The sequence below is a fragment of the Nanorana parkeri genome, unplaced genomic scaffold (genome assembly GCF_000935625.1).
Source record: "Nanorana parkeri isolate BGI_ZX_2015 unplaced genomic scaffold, ASM93562v1 scaffold1005, whole genome shotgun sequence".
Taxonomy (NCBI): domain Eukaryota; kingdom Metazoa; phylum Chordata; class Amphibia; order Anura; family Dicroglossidae; genus Nanorana; species Nanorana parkeri.
The window spans coordinates 505,263-524,856 of NW_017307273.1; the positions used below are offsets into that span (position 1 = coordinate 505,263).

Sequence of the window (19,594 nt, forward strand, 5' to 3'; positions counted from 1 at the left end):
GAAGACACAAATAATACAAACAACTGATGATAAAACAAGTCTACAAATATGCAGTATGTTGCCACTTTATTTCATAATACATCTGTTTTTCCACTTCATATGGACAAGCTTTCAAGGACTTAAATAGTGGGAGATGGCACGGTTAACTGAAAGCATCTACAGTGTCAGCCTCACTACAAGAACAATGTAAATATCTGTTAAATACAAATGGTACACATCTTCATATTAATAGAACATCTATTGATCTTTATTCTGCCTAATCACATAAATAATTTTATTAAATAAGTAAATACACAGCATTACAATGTTAAAACAGATCCCACTGTCAGTGACACAGCGACACAAATCTGTGTATATTTCTAGCGCGCCCAGCTTGTAGAAAAGATAAATGCATTTCTATATGGGTGAACAATTGCGCCTATAAGCCCCATTAAGGTTAAACATTGAAATACTTTCCATCTCTTAGGCTATTTAACATGGGCAATAAACTAAAACCATATTTTAAAAAAATAGAAAAATTGACTTTTGTAAACTTTCCGCTGTCATTTTCTTCACAGTTTCAGTGTTACTGTAGCCAGTTGAATTCACAGCTCGTCGCTCTCTACCACGTTGCGGATTGGAAACACAAAGCTCAGCGGGGTTTCTGCAGTTGGGTACGGGTGCAGAATATCCAGGTTTGGCGCAGAGAATGTCGAGTAGCGGTTTGCAGGAAGTCGTATTTTTTTGATTGGCTGAGGAATCTGCTGGTGCCACTGGGCTACAAAAATTGATGGAAAACACTTTAATGATATATTCATGAATGAAAATCCTGTTTCTCATCGGAGCTCATAAACTCAGTTTAAATACACTTACATTACAATCAGCAACACCTATTGTCAGGCTTCTTCCCACAGCAACTTAGTGTGAGAGGAACATTCTGATGACCTCTGCTCACGGTGAAGGACATACAAAGTCTCTACATACACCTAAATAATGGCTCCTAATTGGCTGGTAAATCTACAATAGATGACCGAGAGGCATAAGGAGGCTGATGTTCTAAAGAAATTGGGAATCTTCACTGAAAAAATATTTACTTTAATCATGCAATCATGTGAAAAGCGTCTATTATGTGAGTCCCCTTATCCAAGTATAGAAATAAATAAAGCATCTCATTGGTTGTCCTGGACAAGGGCTTGTTCTTCATTTCTTCTATTCTTGTAGGAAATCTTCAGAATTATTTGTGATCTTCTCGGTTTCTGGCAAACCCTGATCCTCCAGCAGCACCTTTTTATTAACTATTTGATATACCCATTGCACATAAAATATATCTTTATATTAGACAATATAAGTAGCTTGCCATACATTGTTATTAATATACAGGATTTATATAAAAGCAACAGTTTGCGTGGCACATTACAATAGAGGTGCACCAAAATGAAAATTTCAAAACCAAAACGTAACCGAAATAAAAAAAAATATGTCAGGCCGAAACCGAAAATGTTTTTTTTTTTAAAGTTTTTGAAATATTTAATTTATTTAAAACTTTTACATTTTTTAATATTTATTTTTTATTAAATATTTTTATTTTTTACTTTACTATTAGGGGCTTTGGGGGAAATATTAGGGGCCTAAACAGAGCCCTGATATTTCACTTTTAAAATAGAAAAAGAGATTGAAAACACAGAGTCCTCAATCTCTTTTTCTGCAGCCCCTATTATAAATGAACAGGAATCCTCTATACTGAGTGTTCCTGTTCATTTATGACATGAGGACAGAGTATGTTCACTATATCCACAATCATGAATGAACAGGAACTGATGCAGATCACTTCCCATTCATTCATAATTGAGGATATAGTAAACATACTATGTCCTCAATTACGTACAAACACTCAGCGATCACTGATCGCTGAGTGTTTGTACTCACTCTCCATCCTGACATGCTTTTTACAGGAGACTGAGCGAGCGGAGCTCAGCTTGCTGTGACAGCGCTGGCTGTCTCCGTCCACACTGCTCTCCTCTGATCTGTGACAGGAGGCTGAGCGCTGTGGGAGGAGAGACGCCAGCTGCTCACAGCGATCTTTTTCCCGCAGCGCTTGGCCGTCTGTGACAGTTTCTCTCCTCCCTGCTGGGACACAGAGCAGCACCCAGCGGGGAGGAGAGAAAGAATGGATGCGCCACTGTATCAGCCAGAAAATGGCACTTTGGGCATTATGCCAAAAGTGCAATTTTCGCCCGATATGTTTCGGCGGCCGATATATATTGGTGCATCCCTACTTTACAATTTAAAGGTAGATTGTCCAGTTACAACAGAGTGCAAAAACAATGTTCTCTCTGTGCAAGGTGGGTTTCCTCCGGGTACTCTGGTTTCCTCCCACACTCAAAAGACATGCTCCTGCCTAAATCGTCCCTGTATGTGCGTGAGATGGGGACTAAAGTTCGTATCCTTAGTCCAATCTAAGTCCAATCCAATCTAAGGATTGTAAGCTCCTCGGGGGCAGGGACTGATGTGAATGTGCAATATGTGAAACACTGCATAAATTGTTGGCGCTATTTAACTACCTGTAATAAATACATAATGAATGAATAAAACAAGAGGATTAGGAGAACCCTTCTCATGACAGCTTATAGTTAGTGATGAGCTGAACACACCTGAGTTTGGTTCTAACTAGAACTTTCGAACATGGAAAAAGTTCTAACTTGAATTTAGAACTCAATGTAAGTCTTTGGGACCAGAACTCATAAAATCAAATGTCCCCATTCTGAAGGCTTATATGCAAGTTATTGGCCATAAAAAGGGTATGGGGTTCTGGGTACTGCCCTGGGGGACATGTATCAATGAAAAAAACACTTTTAAAAAATACAGTTTTTAAAGGAGCAGTGCTTTTAACATTGCTTAAAGTGAAACAATAAAAATGAAAAATTCCTTTAAATATGGTGCCCGGGGGGTTGCCTTAAACTGCCTGTGAAGTGGCGGATCTGTATGATGTATAGAACCTGCTGCAGCAAAAATTACATTTATAATGAAAAAAATGACATTTAAATTGGTTTTCCCTTAATCTTGTAAACAACTGCTTGGGGAGGCCGTCTGTATGAAGAGGCCACATTATAGCACACTCGGAACCAGGTTAGAGATTATTTGGATACATTCTAGTGCCTCTTTTGCAGACAATGGAGGAAAGTAACAACAGGTGCTTTAAAATTGGGCCTTTGGTGTTGGCGGTGCCTTCACACCGTAACCCTTCAGTTATTGTAGATGAGTGCAGGATTGGACCCTGCTCTAAAAATTCAAATTATATATACCTTTCACACAGGTGCCAAAAAAAATTGGGCCTTCAGTGTTGGCGGTGCCTTCACACGTAACCCTTCAGAGTTATTCTTGGCGAGTGCAGGATTGGACCCTGCCGTAAAAAATTCAAATTATATATACCTGCCACACACCTGTCTCCTTGTTGGCCTTTCAGACATGATGTGGGGCTTAATATAAAATTTTATTAGAGAATGTGGGATGGGAAATTGGTGCTTGGGTGCAATACTTTATCGTATGTAATGCTTGCTGCACTATATACTATGGTATAATGGCTTATTATTTTTTTTGTTATTTTTTTTTTTTAAACGGGAGCACCCGCGACATGGAAGGGGGAATAGCAATGAGGCAGCAAAAGAACCTGCTGCTGAAAAAAAAGTAAAAATAATTAAAAAAAAGAAAAAAAGAAAAAAAAAAGAGAATTGGAACACTGGTGACGCAGGAGAAACACCAGTGACGCCATTGACACACCAAAAAAAAAGACAGCGAATATACAGCATAGAAAAAAATACTATATACAGTACAGAGTACTGTATATATAGCATTAGATGCTGTATAAAGCACTGACACTACACTACACTGACACCAGTTAGCTTTCACTTCACTGCACTACACTGCACTGCACTTCACTACACTACACTGACAGAAACACTCTATATTTAACTCCAGCAACACACTACATAAGGCTGCCGTGTAAGCAGCCTTATATAGTGTGGGGCTGGGACTTAGCTGTGAGCCATGATTGGGCACAGTCATCATTACTTTGCCCAATCATGGCTCCTACAGAGCCCTGTGCCCTGATTGGACAAAGTCTTGCACCTAACCTGTGGTCAGGTGCATTGCTTTACCCAATCAGGGCTCTCCAATGCACACAGTGCATTGTGAGGAGCTCGGCGGCCGAACAGCCAGTTGAACGCCCTGACAGTTTGTGTGTTCGCCGAACACATGAGCTCCCGATGTTCGAGCCCATGCCAACTTATAGTTGAATTTATAGTACAGTGAAGATATAGAGGGACCAGGTAGCTCTCTCTCTCTGGTAGCAACCAGCTCTCGCAGTACTCTCTCTCCATCTAGCTTTTATGGCAATATCTAATGTAATGTGCAACTATCACAGAACTCTCCCTGGTTGTTCTCATAGCACTCTTCTTGGTAACATGCATTTCCTATATTACATCATCAGATAATATTCACCTGGCACAGCAATCTCTTTGGTAGATTTTGCCAGTCAAATAAATTACTGCTTTTTTGCTAATATACCTGTCTTTGTTATTTTCATGTATTATCATCTGCGTTTAAACCTACCGTATATGTCAAGTCTAGCAGTACAGGACACAATCCCTGCTTCATTCTTTGCTGACAGTGTATACCACCCCGCATCCTCTTTTTTGGCTGGCTGAATGAGTAGGCACACATACCCCGTGGCATCCTGGTGCATACTGCAAAATGGATAAAAACAACACATATCTTTCTTACAAACAAGTTGGAAAATAAAATGTGACATATAAGTATTAGACAAATATACATGGGCATCCACAATTCCATTTATCATATACAAATCAGCAAGTCAGCAAATACCTTATCCTATGTTTGTGGGCTGGAATGGTTTCATTGTCTTTCTTCCAGTAGAAGACTGGAGGAGGCATCCCAATAACACGACTCTCCAACCTAACTGGGTGACCCTCTGGTACCCCACTGTTCTGCAGCTTCTCCAAAAATACGGGTGGTCTCTGCACTTCCTTTGCTGAAAGAATATGAGAAATGCAGGAAAGTACAACACATTTTTAGAAAGAGTGAAGATCTTCCTCTAGTATTCTCATAATGAATCACTTACAGGCAAAGTACATTTTCCTTAAATGTATATAATCTATAATGTATAATGGTTGCTCAAGCAATTATACAATACGTGGTTATTAAAATGACTTTTTCATTAAAAAAATTCAGTACGTTTTACTTTCCTAAATTACTAAAAAATGACAATGTCTTCCTTCCTTTAACTTCCAAATAACCATGTGAACTGGGGTGGGGAGGGAATGGATGTTTAAAAAAAACACCCCTTGAAATGATTTTCCCAGCTCTCAGATGTCTCTTATTACATTACTAAGTTCACCATATGATTAAAGCAAGCCAAGTATTATATCAGAGAGTGGTTTGTATGCGTCAGTATCCACTGAGTAAGAACAGTGTTAGGGCCTCTAAAAGATCCTAGACAGGTAGCAGCACTGGTAGAAGCTGAAGGGTATTCTTCCAACTTCAAGGTGTTGGCACAGCATCTCTATGCCTGGGCGTAACAACAGCTGCTTGAGGCTAAGTTCACACCTAAGCGACTGAGCTGGTGTTGCGTGTTTCTGCATGATTTTGTTTTCAATGCATAGAAATGTCTATGAAACCCAAACCGCACGACAACCGCCCGAAAATCGCTAATGCACCTTTTTGTGCGACAGGCGATTTCTACCGCGCGACAAATCACAAAGGTGTGAACAGCTTCCATAGACTTGAATGCAAATCTCTGTTTTGTGCGATATCGCGCGACTAAGTCCGCGCGATAAATCGCCTAGGTGTGAACCTAGCCTGAACCTCCTCAGGGGCAATATGATCCATTAATGGTTTTTGAGACTCCCTATTAGGCAGAGTCTCAGAAGACTTTGAGGCCTTTAAAGCTGCAGGCAGATCAGATGTAGGGAAATGTGTAGAAGTACACTTTTGGCCGCTGCAATGACGCAGCAATCAGGTTTGTAATTTGTCCCATGAAAGAAGAGAACCAGCGAGAAGGTAACATCTTAAGGAGCAAAGGAAGACTGAAGAGTGTAGGGAATCAAGCAGTGGACACTTTTCCAGACTGTCGGTGTCAGGCCCCCCCTGCACCCTGTGTCTGTGGAATTTGACATGTTGCGCATCAAGGCAGGGACAATATAGCTCAGGGTATAAGGTTCAATTTTAGACACCCACGAACCGGCTTCTGGAAAAAGGAAAGGTACAGACGGCAAAGAGGTGACTAGGCCACTGCATGCAGACAGCAAAGGCCAAGAGCACGGCGCAAATGTGCATGACAATCCCTTAAACTAAGTGCTTCCCTGTTTAGTCCTTCAGTATTAACCCCTTCTGCATAACAGAAAAAAAATGGCTAGTGCAGAAGATTAAACTTTTCTCAGTGGAGAAAAGATGTCAATCCTCCTAGGAAACTAACGAATATCTAAGGCATGCTGGGAGTGGAAGCAGTTATACTGGCTGGCCACTGTTTTTTGTTTGCCAGTGTAGTAGGCAGCAATGTACTGTATACCCTATTTGTTTTTTTAATCCTTGTCCTTCAATGAATGAGAAAGAAATAATAATTATACTTCTGCCATTTTTCTCCCAAGCCTCCTCGCCAGCCACCCTTTCCTATGTCTCAGCTCGTAAAAAAAATCCTAGGTGCTTCCTGGCATTGTGGGGCCATTGACCTCAACTCATGATGCAGTGCTTGGGCCCAGAAGCCAATAGCTAGGCCTGGTTGTTGTCACATGACAGACGGGTTGAAGTCAAGTGATAAGAGGCACTGAGAACAGCCGACACCAGGCCAATCCTGACTCTATTTAAAAAAAAATAATGTTGTAGAACTTGATGCTCTCACTTGCCCAAGGAAATACAAGTCTCAGAATAATTATGAGTAAATACTAAGCAGACTACAGGTCTGTCTGTGCTTGCAGTGTTGATTTCAAACAGCACACAGACACCAATCACAGCTACTGTGATTGGTGTGGTTAAAATGAGACCTGCCGTTATCAATGATTTTACTTTTATAGCAAATGACTAGCAGTGCTTTCCAGTGCTTGCTTACTGCCCACTGTAGATAAAAAGTAAGAAACTGCATGCAATCTTACCCATCACACTCAGCTCTAAGCTGAATGAGTTTTGTCCTGTCTTATTGGTTGCAATGCAGGTGTATGTCCCGGCATCAGCTTGTGAGAGAGGATCAATGAGAAGTGAGTGAATTCCATTCTCCCTAACCAGCATTCTGTGAGTAGTATCTGGTGAGACGGGTATTCCATTGAGAACCCACATAATGTCTGGTGGCGGTAGACCACTCACCTGTTAAAACAAATCATTGTGGAGTTTCTTTCTTTAAACATTTGATAGAGTATAATTTAGAGACCTCTACCTTTCTTACCTTGCAGTCTAATCTACATAAGCGCCCTTCATGTGCCACCATATCTCCAGGAGCTTGGAGAAAGTACGGCCGGAAGAACCTCTGTTGTACAGATTCATTTTCCACTTCTGCCTGACGTGGCCGTGTCCTACACAAGGGATATGTAATCATAATGAAATTGATGCATCCATTCCTTGATAACAAGACAACAATTCACCTAGATACATTTCTAGAGATTCTTTTGGAAGGCTTATGAATTACTATTTAGGGCCCTGTTTATAACAGAGTGGTATCTGAGACACGTGGTAGGACTGTCCTCTTAGCAGAAGCTTCTGGGCCCACGTTTACAGACTCATAGTATGGTAACACTGTTGGGTCGCCCCATTAGCTGCAACTTAGTGGAGGCGCTTCTTAATAAAAGACCTTTGGGATACTCAGTCCCTGAAACCCATCTAATTACACATGTGTTTACAGCGGCCAAGCAAACACTTGAAAGTGTGGAAAAAACTGACCATCCTATTCTCCTGAACTTCTTTGTATTTACTACAAAAAATGTATGGCAATACAAGCAGATGAACTGGTAAAATGTAACGCTATAAAGGCCCCTTGGTTAACCCACTGTTTGCCTGCAGGTTTCAACTGCTCTCTTCTTTGTGATGCATCCTGTATATCTCTCTGAAATGTCTGAAGAGGCTAACCTGCTTCCCACCTGTATATCTTTCTCCCCCCCACTTTTTTCCCCCTCTCCTCACCCTACTTTCCCTCTTGCTTCCCTCCCGCTCTTTCCTCTACCTACCCTGACCCTATCCTCCATGCCATTCCTGTGTACCTGACACTCTATCGCCCCCACACCTGCACCATACTCCTTTTTAGGCATGAACCTAGCTTGGCAGGTCTCTACAATCGCTATGGCCATTCATTTTGAATTATATCTATCGTTGTTGATTCTCATTCTATCCCCCCATCATTCTCTCTTACCTGTATTAAACCCCAGTGCTTCCCCTTTCTACGTGGACTCTACTATGCCCCTTTTATGCACTTTCAGTTTGTGGTTTTGTAAATCTTAATGGTCCATTATGACTCTCTCCTGCTGTGAAACAATATCTTTTCATGCCTGCTGGGCTTAGCTGTTTGTACTTCTCATCTTTTTCATGCTAAAAATGTTTTCGCTTTAGAAGTTCTTTGAGCATCCAGACTGGTTGCTCTACAGATAAATGCACCTAGATAACCAGCAGTAGATGGAGAGGCCTGGGACTCCATCCAGTACTTACTGCCTGTGCCTGCAAGGGGCTTTCTGTGCATTCTTTTATGGTACTCCTAATGGGTCCTCATGCTTTGAGTACACACTTGGGATTAATAGCACCGGTTACCCAGGTGATGTGTAGGTCCCTATGCTTGTGAATAGTTCAGTATGAAAAGTAATAATCAATGATAGGAGTATATAATAAACACATTACCTATGAGACAATACAGTAGGAATTGAACGAGGACGTAGTGGAGCTGACTGCACAAGTAAATGTCCAGAGCAACTGATTCTTCCCTGAAAAATAAAATTAACATCAGTAATTGTAAAATATAATGTAAGAGATGTTGATATAATGTAAGTGAGATGTTGAATAAAAAAGGGCATCATTTCCAGGGAGTTATATGCACATTTGTGGGCAGCATTGTACCCCTAAGTCCCCGATCCTGGTCTTTATGTTGCTATTAAGAAACTGCGTTAAATAGTCCTGATCCTGATTCGTAGTCACCGGTACAATGGGCGATCCTCCCACACGATGCCCTACAGGGTCAGGGAACCATGATAATCTCACATGCTCGATGTATCTGTTGATATATATAAGTGGACTACGGCATAGACGGTCTTACGTGTTTTTGTACATATTGCCTATCTTATCTGAAAATTCAAAATAAAGAATTTAAAAAAATAATAAAATAGTCCTGATCAAACAAAAGGCTTCCAGCTTTATGAATTCCCTCAATAAAGCTGTGGGCTCTATGACATAACATTTCCCTTATGGTGTCAAACTGCATGTTCAATATGAAATAACATTCTCCTTGTTAGTTGTGTAATATGCAACTTTGAATTATTGCCACCAAAGACAATGCATTATTCAGCCTGTATCTGGCATTGCAAGTAACAACTGCACCATCTTGTGTCCAAATGCAGTAATGCCCTGCAATTTGTGTATCTGCTATAATGTTCATATATTGTATTGTTTACCTGACATGCTCCCCCTGATTATAGCAGTAATGTAAATTAATCTAAAATTACATTTATGAACCACTACCATTACTATATGATGGAAAATAGCCTTGTATGTGGCCGTAGAATGTAAATATGAATTATTAAATTAAAACTATAAGTATAATTAATAATATATAAGGGAGAATCAAAAAGAATAGGCAAAATACATTTAACAGCTTTAATAGAAGTAACTGTGAGCACTTATAACTTTTCAACATAGTCCCCATGCAAGATGATGTTGTATCGTTCAGATAGCTTCTGTATTTCTGCACAAAATAAGCGTTTTGGCTGCTGCTTAAGCCAGGGGTGCATTGCTTCCTTTACTTCATCATCTGAGGTGAACCTGCGACCACAAAGCGCCTCCACCAAACATGTGATAATCGCTCGGCACCAGATACAGAACACTCCGATCTTCTTCATACCGTCTCAAGAACTGGGTCGCAACCTCCACACACTGTTGCCTGTGCAGAGCAGTAAGCTGTTTGGGAACCCATTGTGCACAGACTTTCCTGTATCCCAGGTCATCATGCACTAATGATGACTAGTCAAATTCAGATCTATAGCTGATATTAAAACTTGCAGCCAATTGAGGCACTGTTATTCGTCGGCTTCTCTAATCAAGGCATCTGCTCTGTCGTTAAGGTCTTGTGTGTGCGATGTTGATGGGTGACCAGAACAAGCTTCAACGGTTACACCTGTTCTTCTTCTTTAAATCTTTCTACCCACTCATAAACCTTTCATATGACATACTGAGCCTACATTCGATGGTGCAATCTTACAAGGGAGTGCCCATGTTTCTGTCCACATCACTACAACTCTAAAGTCAGAGCACTGTACTGCACACTCTTTTCCGGTTACTGCGAAATTTATAAATTGCCTTTACTTTTTGATTCTCCCTGATACAATTCCCCATGATCTTCCTTACTACCCATAGCTATGACAGGCTTAGCTGCAGGAGCAACCAAACACAGCTCCGATTTTTTACAGTTCTTTCCGTTCTTCCACATATATAAAACAGGTGAAGGCATGAGAACCCCCTAAACAGTATTATGCTATAGTATTTATTAGGAATGCACCGATACAGGTTTTTCGGAGTACCGATATTTTTTTCTTGGTACTCACCAATACCGAATACCGATACCAGTGTCGTGTGCCCTGATTATCAGTAAGCCGGATGGAGGATCATGACCTGCCGCCTGGCTTCCTGATTGCCTGGGAAGCTGGTGTTCTATCGAAAGAACCGTGGCTTCACTTCTCAAGGCTGCCTGGCTTCCTGACAAATCAGGAAGCCAGGAGGCAGGTCATGAGGTGCCGCCCAGCTTCCTGATTAGTCAGGAAGCCAGGCTGCCTAGCAACAAGTGAAGCCGACTACCAAGCCAATCAGGAAGCCAAGCGGCATGTAATGACCTGCTTTTCAGCTTCCTGATTGACTAGGAGGCCGGCTTCGCTTGTTGCATCCCTAGTGATACATCCCTAGTATTTATAGAATTACACTAGGCTGATGTTCTGTCACTTGTTTATATGTAAATACTTCTTAGCAAAGTTCTGTATTAAAATACACAGTCTAATAATCTGAAAGGTTTTTTTCTCAGAGCTGCTAAAAATGTACATAATATTTACATTGCACAAAACAATATTCCTGTTACCTGGGGATTTGCAGCCATGATGGTATAGTTTCCGTCATCATCATTATTGGCATATTCTATATGCAAAGAGCAGGTTCCATCTGCTTCTCTCCTCATTCTACAGTGTTCATTTTTCTTTGAAATCTGCTTTCCATCTTTAAACCAGTATACCTAAAATAGTCAGAGTAACAAAAACATAACTTTAGCTATAACCTGTTACATTCAAAAGCAGTACAGGTGATCAGAGATTGGCAAGTCCAATGCTGTAACATCCAGGTCAGTACAGCACACATGCACAAGGCAAAGGGTGTAGGGAATTTTGCTGTTTCATTTATGGTCATTTATGGTTCATTTATGGTCATTGCACACAAAGCTGATGTTGATTTGGTAGATGCTGGAGAGATAAATCACCTAGCAGTTTCTTAGAACTCTTTGGAACTCTATTGGTAAGATCTCTGCACTGCACATATTTTCTATTTATTTCTGATGATACAGATAGTGTAAACATTCGAGTTTTGTCTTTTATTGCCATGGTAATAGATCAGTCAAATCTGAATCAAACAGATAATCACAGATGAGGTTACAACTATGCTATACTTTTACACTGGTTGGATGTTAACAGCCAAAAGTTTGGCTTCTTTGTTATTTTAAAAAGTGGTTTTAGGTTCCTTTTCATTATATTTTTGGAAGTGTACAAGTTGATTAATATATTGTAAAATACAATTCCTATTAGTCTTAAATCCCTATTTTAAAAACATTTGTTTTAGGCTGTTTCCATATGTGCAGTGCATGTTGCACTAAGAAGAAAGTCCAGCACTAGCTCTGCACTTATCTATTGCTCCTATAGATCCAAAGGGGACTGTGAAGGAGGAAATGAGAGGTTGTATTTCTCCTCCAAGTCATTCAGCATCATGTGTGTGTCCTGCTGTCCTGTACAGCACAACAGAAAGCCAGCAATCTGAAACTCAGGAGCATCAATTTTGGACTTGCCACACGCTGGCTATAAAAGGGTAAATGTGAAATATTTATATGCAGTTATCCCTGACCAAATGGGAATAAAAAATATATCTCTTACGCTTGAACATAGTACATAAATAAAGAAGACATAAGTAAAACACTATTGGTTCCCTTTAAGTACTGCATCTCACTTACTTTAGGTATAGGTATCCCAACAACTTTACACGTAAATGTGACTGATGCACCTTCTACAACACGGAAGTGTTTCAGCCTGCGATCAAAGATGGGTGCGATGCATTTTCCTCTAGGGATCTCATCATGTTCCACTTCATCATCTGATTCATCCACTGGGGTGCGCTCCAAGCGAAACTCAATCTCATTCATCAGTCTCTGCTCAAAATTGGATATCTTATATTCCTACAAATATGGAAATTCAAAACCAATCAGTTTTCTCAAAGTATTGTACCTTTTTTTCATTATAAGCACAAAGTTATATTTTTGAAAGGATTAAATTCCTAATATTAACAATCCCAGACAGAACATAATTTCCTACGCTAAGATGTCCTACTAAGCTACATTACATGGAATCGCCACTGATTTGAATTTAAGCCCTACCTATAGGAAAACTGTCACAAGAATATTATGGAGGCTGGCATTGATGACTTCTACTTCTGAAAATGCTACTTGCCTGGATGTTGTACTGATTCAAAGGGGGTGATTTACTAACCTAAACACACGCACGCACCAGGTGCGTGTGATTTTTACACAGCAAAACATATTTATCAACCAAAAAGTCTCTAAAAGCATATTTCCACTAATGCCATATATGGAAAAATCATGCACATGATGCATATATAATGCTGCTTCACAGTTTAGACAAAAATGGTTAGCTCATGCATTTACATTCCTGCATTCATCAACGCAAGCAACACAACGTAGAGCTAATTTACACAACATCACCTTGCAATTCATGCAGGGCTTTGCACAACACACCTGCTGGGTGTGTACACACTACAAAGGTGTTTAGATTCCACCCATAGATCATGCTGGGAGGGAACACACTACAGAGGTGTATACTTGTTTGTGGCGTGTTTATAAGGTTAGTAAATCAACCCCAAAGTATTTAAAGTGACACTAAACTCAGGAGTTAAATCTTAAACATTCATTTACGTATCTTAACTGTTAACAAAAATGTATCTTATTTGTGTATCACTCAGCTTTAGATCCACAAATCATCTCTGAATTGGTGCTGACACTGTGTTTCCTTCTCGAGGGTGGCTACTTTTGTTACACATGGTCCCTCTGTGTGTTGTAAAGTAGCCACTGCTCCAAGCTCACTCCCTTTACTTGACTGATTCGTATTAAATTGTATAGTCTATTACGGGAGTGAACTTGGAACTTCCACACACAGGGATGATGGGGAACAAAAGGAGCCACCCCCAGAAGGAAGGACTGTGTCAGCACCAATTCAGAGATGATTTGAGGATCTACAGCTGAGTGATGCACAAATAAGACAGCTTTTTTCATATTAATGCTTGGCGATCCTGCCATGAAGTTTTTTGTTCTGGCATTTCCTGTTACTTAGTGACAGTGCTTTGTCCCTGCCTCCTAATTGAAGTCCTGTGTTGTCACATGAAGCTCTGATTGAGCCTATAAGTGGCCATGCTCAAATACATGCATACAGGCATCATCCACTGCTGCCATTATCAGGAAGCCAGTCCAGAGCAAATGACACTGAAGTGAATGCATGTAGACAGGAAGTGGCTGAAAAAGTATATATATGAGTGTGTGTGTCGGGTAGGGTGGAGCAGCATTGAGATGCAAAATAGAAAAAAAGGTGAAAACAGTGTTTTAAGGAAAAAAACATAGCAACCGTTCATGATAGAGACAAAAATATTTATGGTGCACAGATCCTCCCTTTTGCTGGCTCCAGATGCTAATACTTTTTATGCACAATTTTGATTATTGTTCTATTACTTATACTTTGCTATTGTATGACCCTCAGACTACCTCCTTCTCCTCCTCATGAAGCATAGAGTCTACAAGCACTGCTCTCTCTAGCATTGCAAGCACTATATCACCCCCACAAGCATTGTCTTTTCCACCTGAGGTTTATTAATACAATTAATCAAAATTTTCTCCTTTGAGATGTATATGCTTCTCTGCCATGTTTTCATGTATATATGTAAAGATCTATGATCACCTAGTTAACCTCGATTGTGGTATTCTAGGGGGTGATAGGAGGTTTCTCCTCTGAGGTGTATGTCCTTTTATATTTTCTATGCATATCCAATGCTTTTTACTATTGTTTAATACATTTATACACTTTATATATATATCTCTTAGACTGAAGGTTATTGGACTTGTTTTTTCTGGAGCCAGCAAAAAAAACAATTTTTCTCTTCCTTTTCTTGATACACAGTTCTTTACCATCCTTATTGTCATCAAGTTATTTATTTATTACAGGTATTTATATAGCGCCGACAATTTACGCAGGACTTTACATAGCTGCACATTCACATCAGTCCCTACCCTGAAGGAGCTTACAATCTAAGGTCCCTATCTCACATGCATACATAGAGGGCCAACTTAGAGAGGAGCCAATTAACCTACCAGTATGTCTTTGGAGTGTGGGAGGAAACCAGAGTACCGAAGTTATGGTTTAGATCTAAGCAACAGCTTGAAATGACATATTTCTTTCATGACAGTTTTACTGTAGGTTCACATATAAAGAGGAACTGTCACTCACACAGTTGTGTCAGAATTGCGAATTCATGCAAAATTCAGCCAATTAAATCATTTGTAATGGCTCCTGAGATTAGCGTTCTGTGTTCCACACTTATGTCAGCAATTTCTAGCACATTTGCAGGCTGCACTCTCTGAAATCTTAGACCAGTATATGGAGAAGAGGTACACTTTGACTATTTAGTTAATTTATATTACACACCTGTTGTCGAGGGGGTGCTTCTTCTCTAAAAGAGAGTTTCTTTTCTAACTCCTGTACCACCAAATTCTTATTTTCACGAATTTGATCTTGCGGTATATACCTTACAGGATTTGAAGTTTTCTTTAGTGTTGCTTGAAGAGGCCTGGGATTAAAAAGAAGTTGTACTGTATTATGAGCTATTCAAATCACAGAAATACATGATCTAAAGTTGCATTTTGGTGACTATAGATATTAGTTAGACAGGAGGTTAGACTTCATAAATTCATCATCTGCATATTTTTTTTATTGAATTTGTATTTATTTATCTGCAGAGCAGGGAAAGCAAAAACAGGGTGGGGTATATGATAGGTTACGTAATACTATCAAGGTTATTCTAGGATTATTCTGCTGAAATAATATTAAATGATCAGCCATGATAACAAACAAGTTAAATGCTCATGTAAATAATAATATGGTTTAGCATACCTCCCAACCTTCTGAGATGAGAAAGGAGAACACCTTCTATCACAATGTATTTAGGCAATGGACACAAACCTGTCACACCTGTAGCTATCCCAACCACTAAGAATGTATATGTCAAAATTTGTTGGTTAAACCCAGAATTGTTTTTTTGATTTTTTCTTTTTCTCTGCACCAGCTTTTTTAAAATAGCCAACAAGATAATTAAGAGATAAGATAAAGGTTTTAGTGCAGAATAACACAAAAACCCTTTCATAGATATCTGTACATCAGACCAAAAAGCGGGTTAGACAGACAACTGAGGAGGGACAGAGGGATTTGGTTCCATATGAGGGACAATCCCTCCAAATGAGGAACAGTTGGGAGGCATGGGTTTAGTCATGTCCTCTTCAATTTTTGTATACCTTGAGGCAAGCAGCTGTACAACAAAAATTGAAAGATATTAATATTTGTGTTAATTATTGTATTTAGTTTGAGGATCATAGTCAAAATATTTCCCCCATGTTGTGCTTCCTAGGGTGTTGAAAGGTGGGAAGTGGGCGTCTGTGTTTAGGTTAGGAAAAGGGGGTTAAAGAAAGGTGCGTAAGAGGAGGAGAAGGGTAAGTCTGAGATTCTGAGGATCATCATTTAAAATGTATCTATAGCCAAAACCTGGAAAGTATTAGAACCCCGGTCAAGTTTACTGCTATCCGGGGCTCTGTTATATAGATTTTCCCTTTCTTACTGTCCAGGGCACTACCTTTTCACCAGACAGGAAGTGAAGGAAACTTTTTAACAGCAACAATGACATTGTTTTTTAAAAAAAGTTAGTTAGGGGAATGCTAGCACTTCCGTCATTGTTTTATTGTTGTCTGTTTCCCTGTTGTAGATTTCCCTCACTTCCTGTCTCGTTATATGCTGATTCCAGAACAGACATCTCTTTAATAGAGCCCATGAAAGGGGTTTTAACCTTTCCCCATTCTATCTCCTTTAGTAAACCAACCCAATGAGTTTGGGCAATCATCATTAAAAAAATAATTTTAATCTGCCTCAAAATTTCAGACAGCTGTAGTTGTGTGATCCAGACTTAGTGAGTCAACATTTCTTACCTAATGGGTTTGGCCATCTCACTGCATATTTTTCCTGCAATCTCTGTTAGACCGTGACTATAATCATATAAATAAAACCAGCTCAGTATGATCAAACTAAGCCCATGTTATCAGTAAAGGTCATTATAGTACCGCATTTATGTGTTGAGGGTGTGATGAGTTTTCCTTTGTTATTATAGCTGAATACCTTGCAAACAACTAAAGACAACTAAAAACGCCCTGCAAATACAAAGCAGGGCTTACGTTTACCTTCAAAATGCAATAAGACTTTCATAGATGACAAATTAAAGCATGCAGATAGTATACTTCTCCGCACTCCCAGTGTTAATTTCGTTGACTAATAATTTTCATCAGTTTTCGTCAACAACACCTTTTCAGTGACTAAAACTAGACTAAATTCTTTTTTTTAAGAGCCCGTGGACGTGCATCATAAAACAAACTTCCCCCTGTGTACAAAAAAAGTGAACCGTGAAATCACAGCACACAAAAACGTGCACAAGGGTGCTTGGTCCTTCAATAAAGAAGGGACCTTGAATTCCCGACCCCCCGGGGCGCAAGGCTCCTGACAGGGGTTGAGATACTTTGGTCCGCTAGCCCGGAGACTGGCGGACACCGATCCTTCGGGGACCTGCCGAAACAGGTCCCACCAAGTACTAGGTAGGTAGCTCTCCCGAAGAGAGACTCCCTGGTTCGGGAGGAGGCAGAGAACCCTATATTAGGGCACAGAACCTCCTCCCCTGCATCGGGAATAGGCCCTGAAGGTACCTGCACCCTAGCACTCTGTTATAAATAAAGGAATAGTGCCAGTGCACCACTAAATAATTGCCCCGGACTAGCCATAAGGCCTGTCCAAGAGGCGTTGTGCAGAAATTGCAAGGTGGTGTGTGACCAAGTGCACAGTGAGTCAAAGTGGGTCTCCCACACCCAAGTGACTTTCTGAGCACCCCTGGGACGCCACCCCCAGGGGGCACAACACCACGGGCTCTGCCGCCTCCCAACCCTTTAGCCTCGACCAAGCTTCGCATCCATTCCCATCAGAAGGTAGTGCCGTCAGGGGTCCATCCCTACCACCGGTGACAAGCCCAGCATCACTGGGCCAGAATCTAACCAGGAGGGACTGTACCCCATCTGACACCCACCAATTACGCCGGTAAATACTAAGCCACCATCCTAATCACCTCGAGAAGGAGTGGTGTCGTTCTTCCACCGGCAACTGATAAGAACAGATACTACACTTGATCTTAGCCAAAAGGCCGAGAAGCGAAACTAAAACTAGACTAAAACCAAATAAAAACTAAGTTATGATGACTAAAACTATCATGAAAATATATCGACATTTTAAGTCGACTAACTAAAACTAGACTATAATGTTAGGGAGAGACGATTTGGGAAGCGATCCAATCAGAACAAATCTATTTGGACTTCCAGTTCCGGTCAATAGGTAATATGTGCAATGGCATTACAGCCAATATAGTTTTTCATTTGAATATTTTAAAGTTGCACTCCTGCTTGAAAGAATGAAGAATAGTATATGCAAGTTGTTATAATCAATGCATATCTAATTACTGGTCCTTTGTTGAAAATACTCAATGTTATTGTTTCTTTATAAAACTGTAAAAATTAACACTGCTCTCTCCTAACCTTTATGCTATTATATTGGTTAGACCAACAAAAACAGCTGCAAATATAAATACGGTACCCCACTGGACTTCAACCTAATCTATCATTTGGTAGATGTTAAGCAGGCAAAGAATTTATATGTGAAAGACAAACTTCATTACTTACGTGGAAGAACTCTTTGGCAGACCCATTGCATTTGTTGGAGCTGTTACTGGTAGTGAAGGTAGTGATGGAAGAACAGAACTAAGAAAGGCAACAGGGTTTTGAATCCGTGGAGGAGAGACAGGAGATTGTAATACAGTCTGTGGTTGGAAATGGTTCTTGATGGGCAGCGTAGAAGGTGTTGAAGATAATACTGAATCTGTAGAACTTAAAAGAGACTGAGGCTGTCCAGTAGAGGACAAAGATGATGAAATCTCATGGTAAGTGCTGGTGGTGTTCTGAGTGCCAACTGTCCATGGCCTTATAGGTGAAACAGTGTTAGCTGTAGGCACTGGGTATGCATTTACTGGATCTGGGTTTAAAAGATGCTGCAGAGGATGAGCAAACATATAAGGTGACGTAGAATTTTGGACAACTGAATTTGGCAGGGCATCTCCTGCTGCGGAATTTGGGGATGAAGGCTGAAATTGTTGCTCAATCATAACTTGATTATGTAGCTGTTGTAATTTCATCGGGTCTCTGTAAAATACACATGTTGATTGATATTATTTTGTTAACAGACTTTTGCCTGGGCATCGCTTATATGTAAATGGTAATTATTAAACCTGAATGGAATAGTTATTATACAGTGGAATGGATATATTAAAGGAATAGACCATTTTATCTTCGCAAACTGAATGTTTATTTAGCTCAGTAAGTCTGTGTTCACTTCAATCATCTAAACAAATTCAAGCAAAAAAAAGTTTTTTCTTTTTCCTTGCACTTGATTGGGTGAATAAAATTTTACCATATTCACTAAGCTATGTAAATACTTATTTTGCATAGTGAACATTCTATACTCCTTTAGAAAATTTTGACTATTTTCTTTATTACCTGGACAGTACTAAATTCATGAGCCCAGTAGGTTGGGCTATGCCCAAAATCAATTGGCCCTACAGACAAACCTGTTGCAGCCAGAGTTCATCCAGATTTCAAGTGCCTTTTGATCATATAGGACACTTTTTGTATAAATGTACATTCATTTTCAGTTTTTGTTAGCCTAAACTTTTCAGAAACTTTTGACTAGATTATATATATATA

At 39.9% G+C, this 19,594-nt stretch overlaps 1 protein-coding gene across 1 annotated transcript in view; it reads right to left on the reverse strand.

The window, feature by feature from the left end:
* Nucleotides 1-411: 411 nt before the first annotated feature.
* Nucleotides 412-19,594, reverse strand: part of MYPN (myopalladin) — a 95,175-nt gene continuing 75,992 nt past the window's right edge. The window contains exons 11-20 of the mRNA XM_018567084.1: nt 18,518-19,033; nt 15,186-15,327; nt 12,434-12,655; nt 11,303-11,452; nt 8,866-8,948; nt 7,430-7,556; nt 7,143-7,350; nt 4,861-5,026; nt 4,588-4,721; nt 412-757 (exon numbers count right to left, since the gene is read on the reverse strand). Of these exons, the coding sequence (XP_018422586.1) occupies nt 585-757; nt 4,588-4,721; nt 4,861-5,026; nt 7,143-7,350; nt 7,430-7,556; nt 8,866-8,948; nt 11,303-11,452; nt 12,434-12,655; nt 15,186-15,327; nt 18,518-19,033 (1,921 nt within the window). The 3' untranslated portion in view covers nt 412-584. The remainder of the gene's footprint in view (nt 758-4,587; nt 4,722-4,860; nt 5,027-7,142; nt 7,351-7,429; nt 7,557-8,865; nt 8,949-11,302; nt 11,453-12,433; nt 12,656-15,185; nt 15,328-18,517; nt 19,034-19,594) is intronic.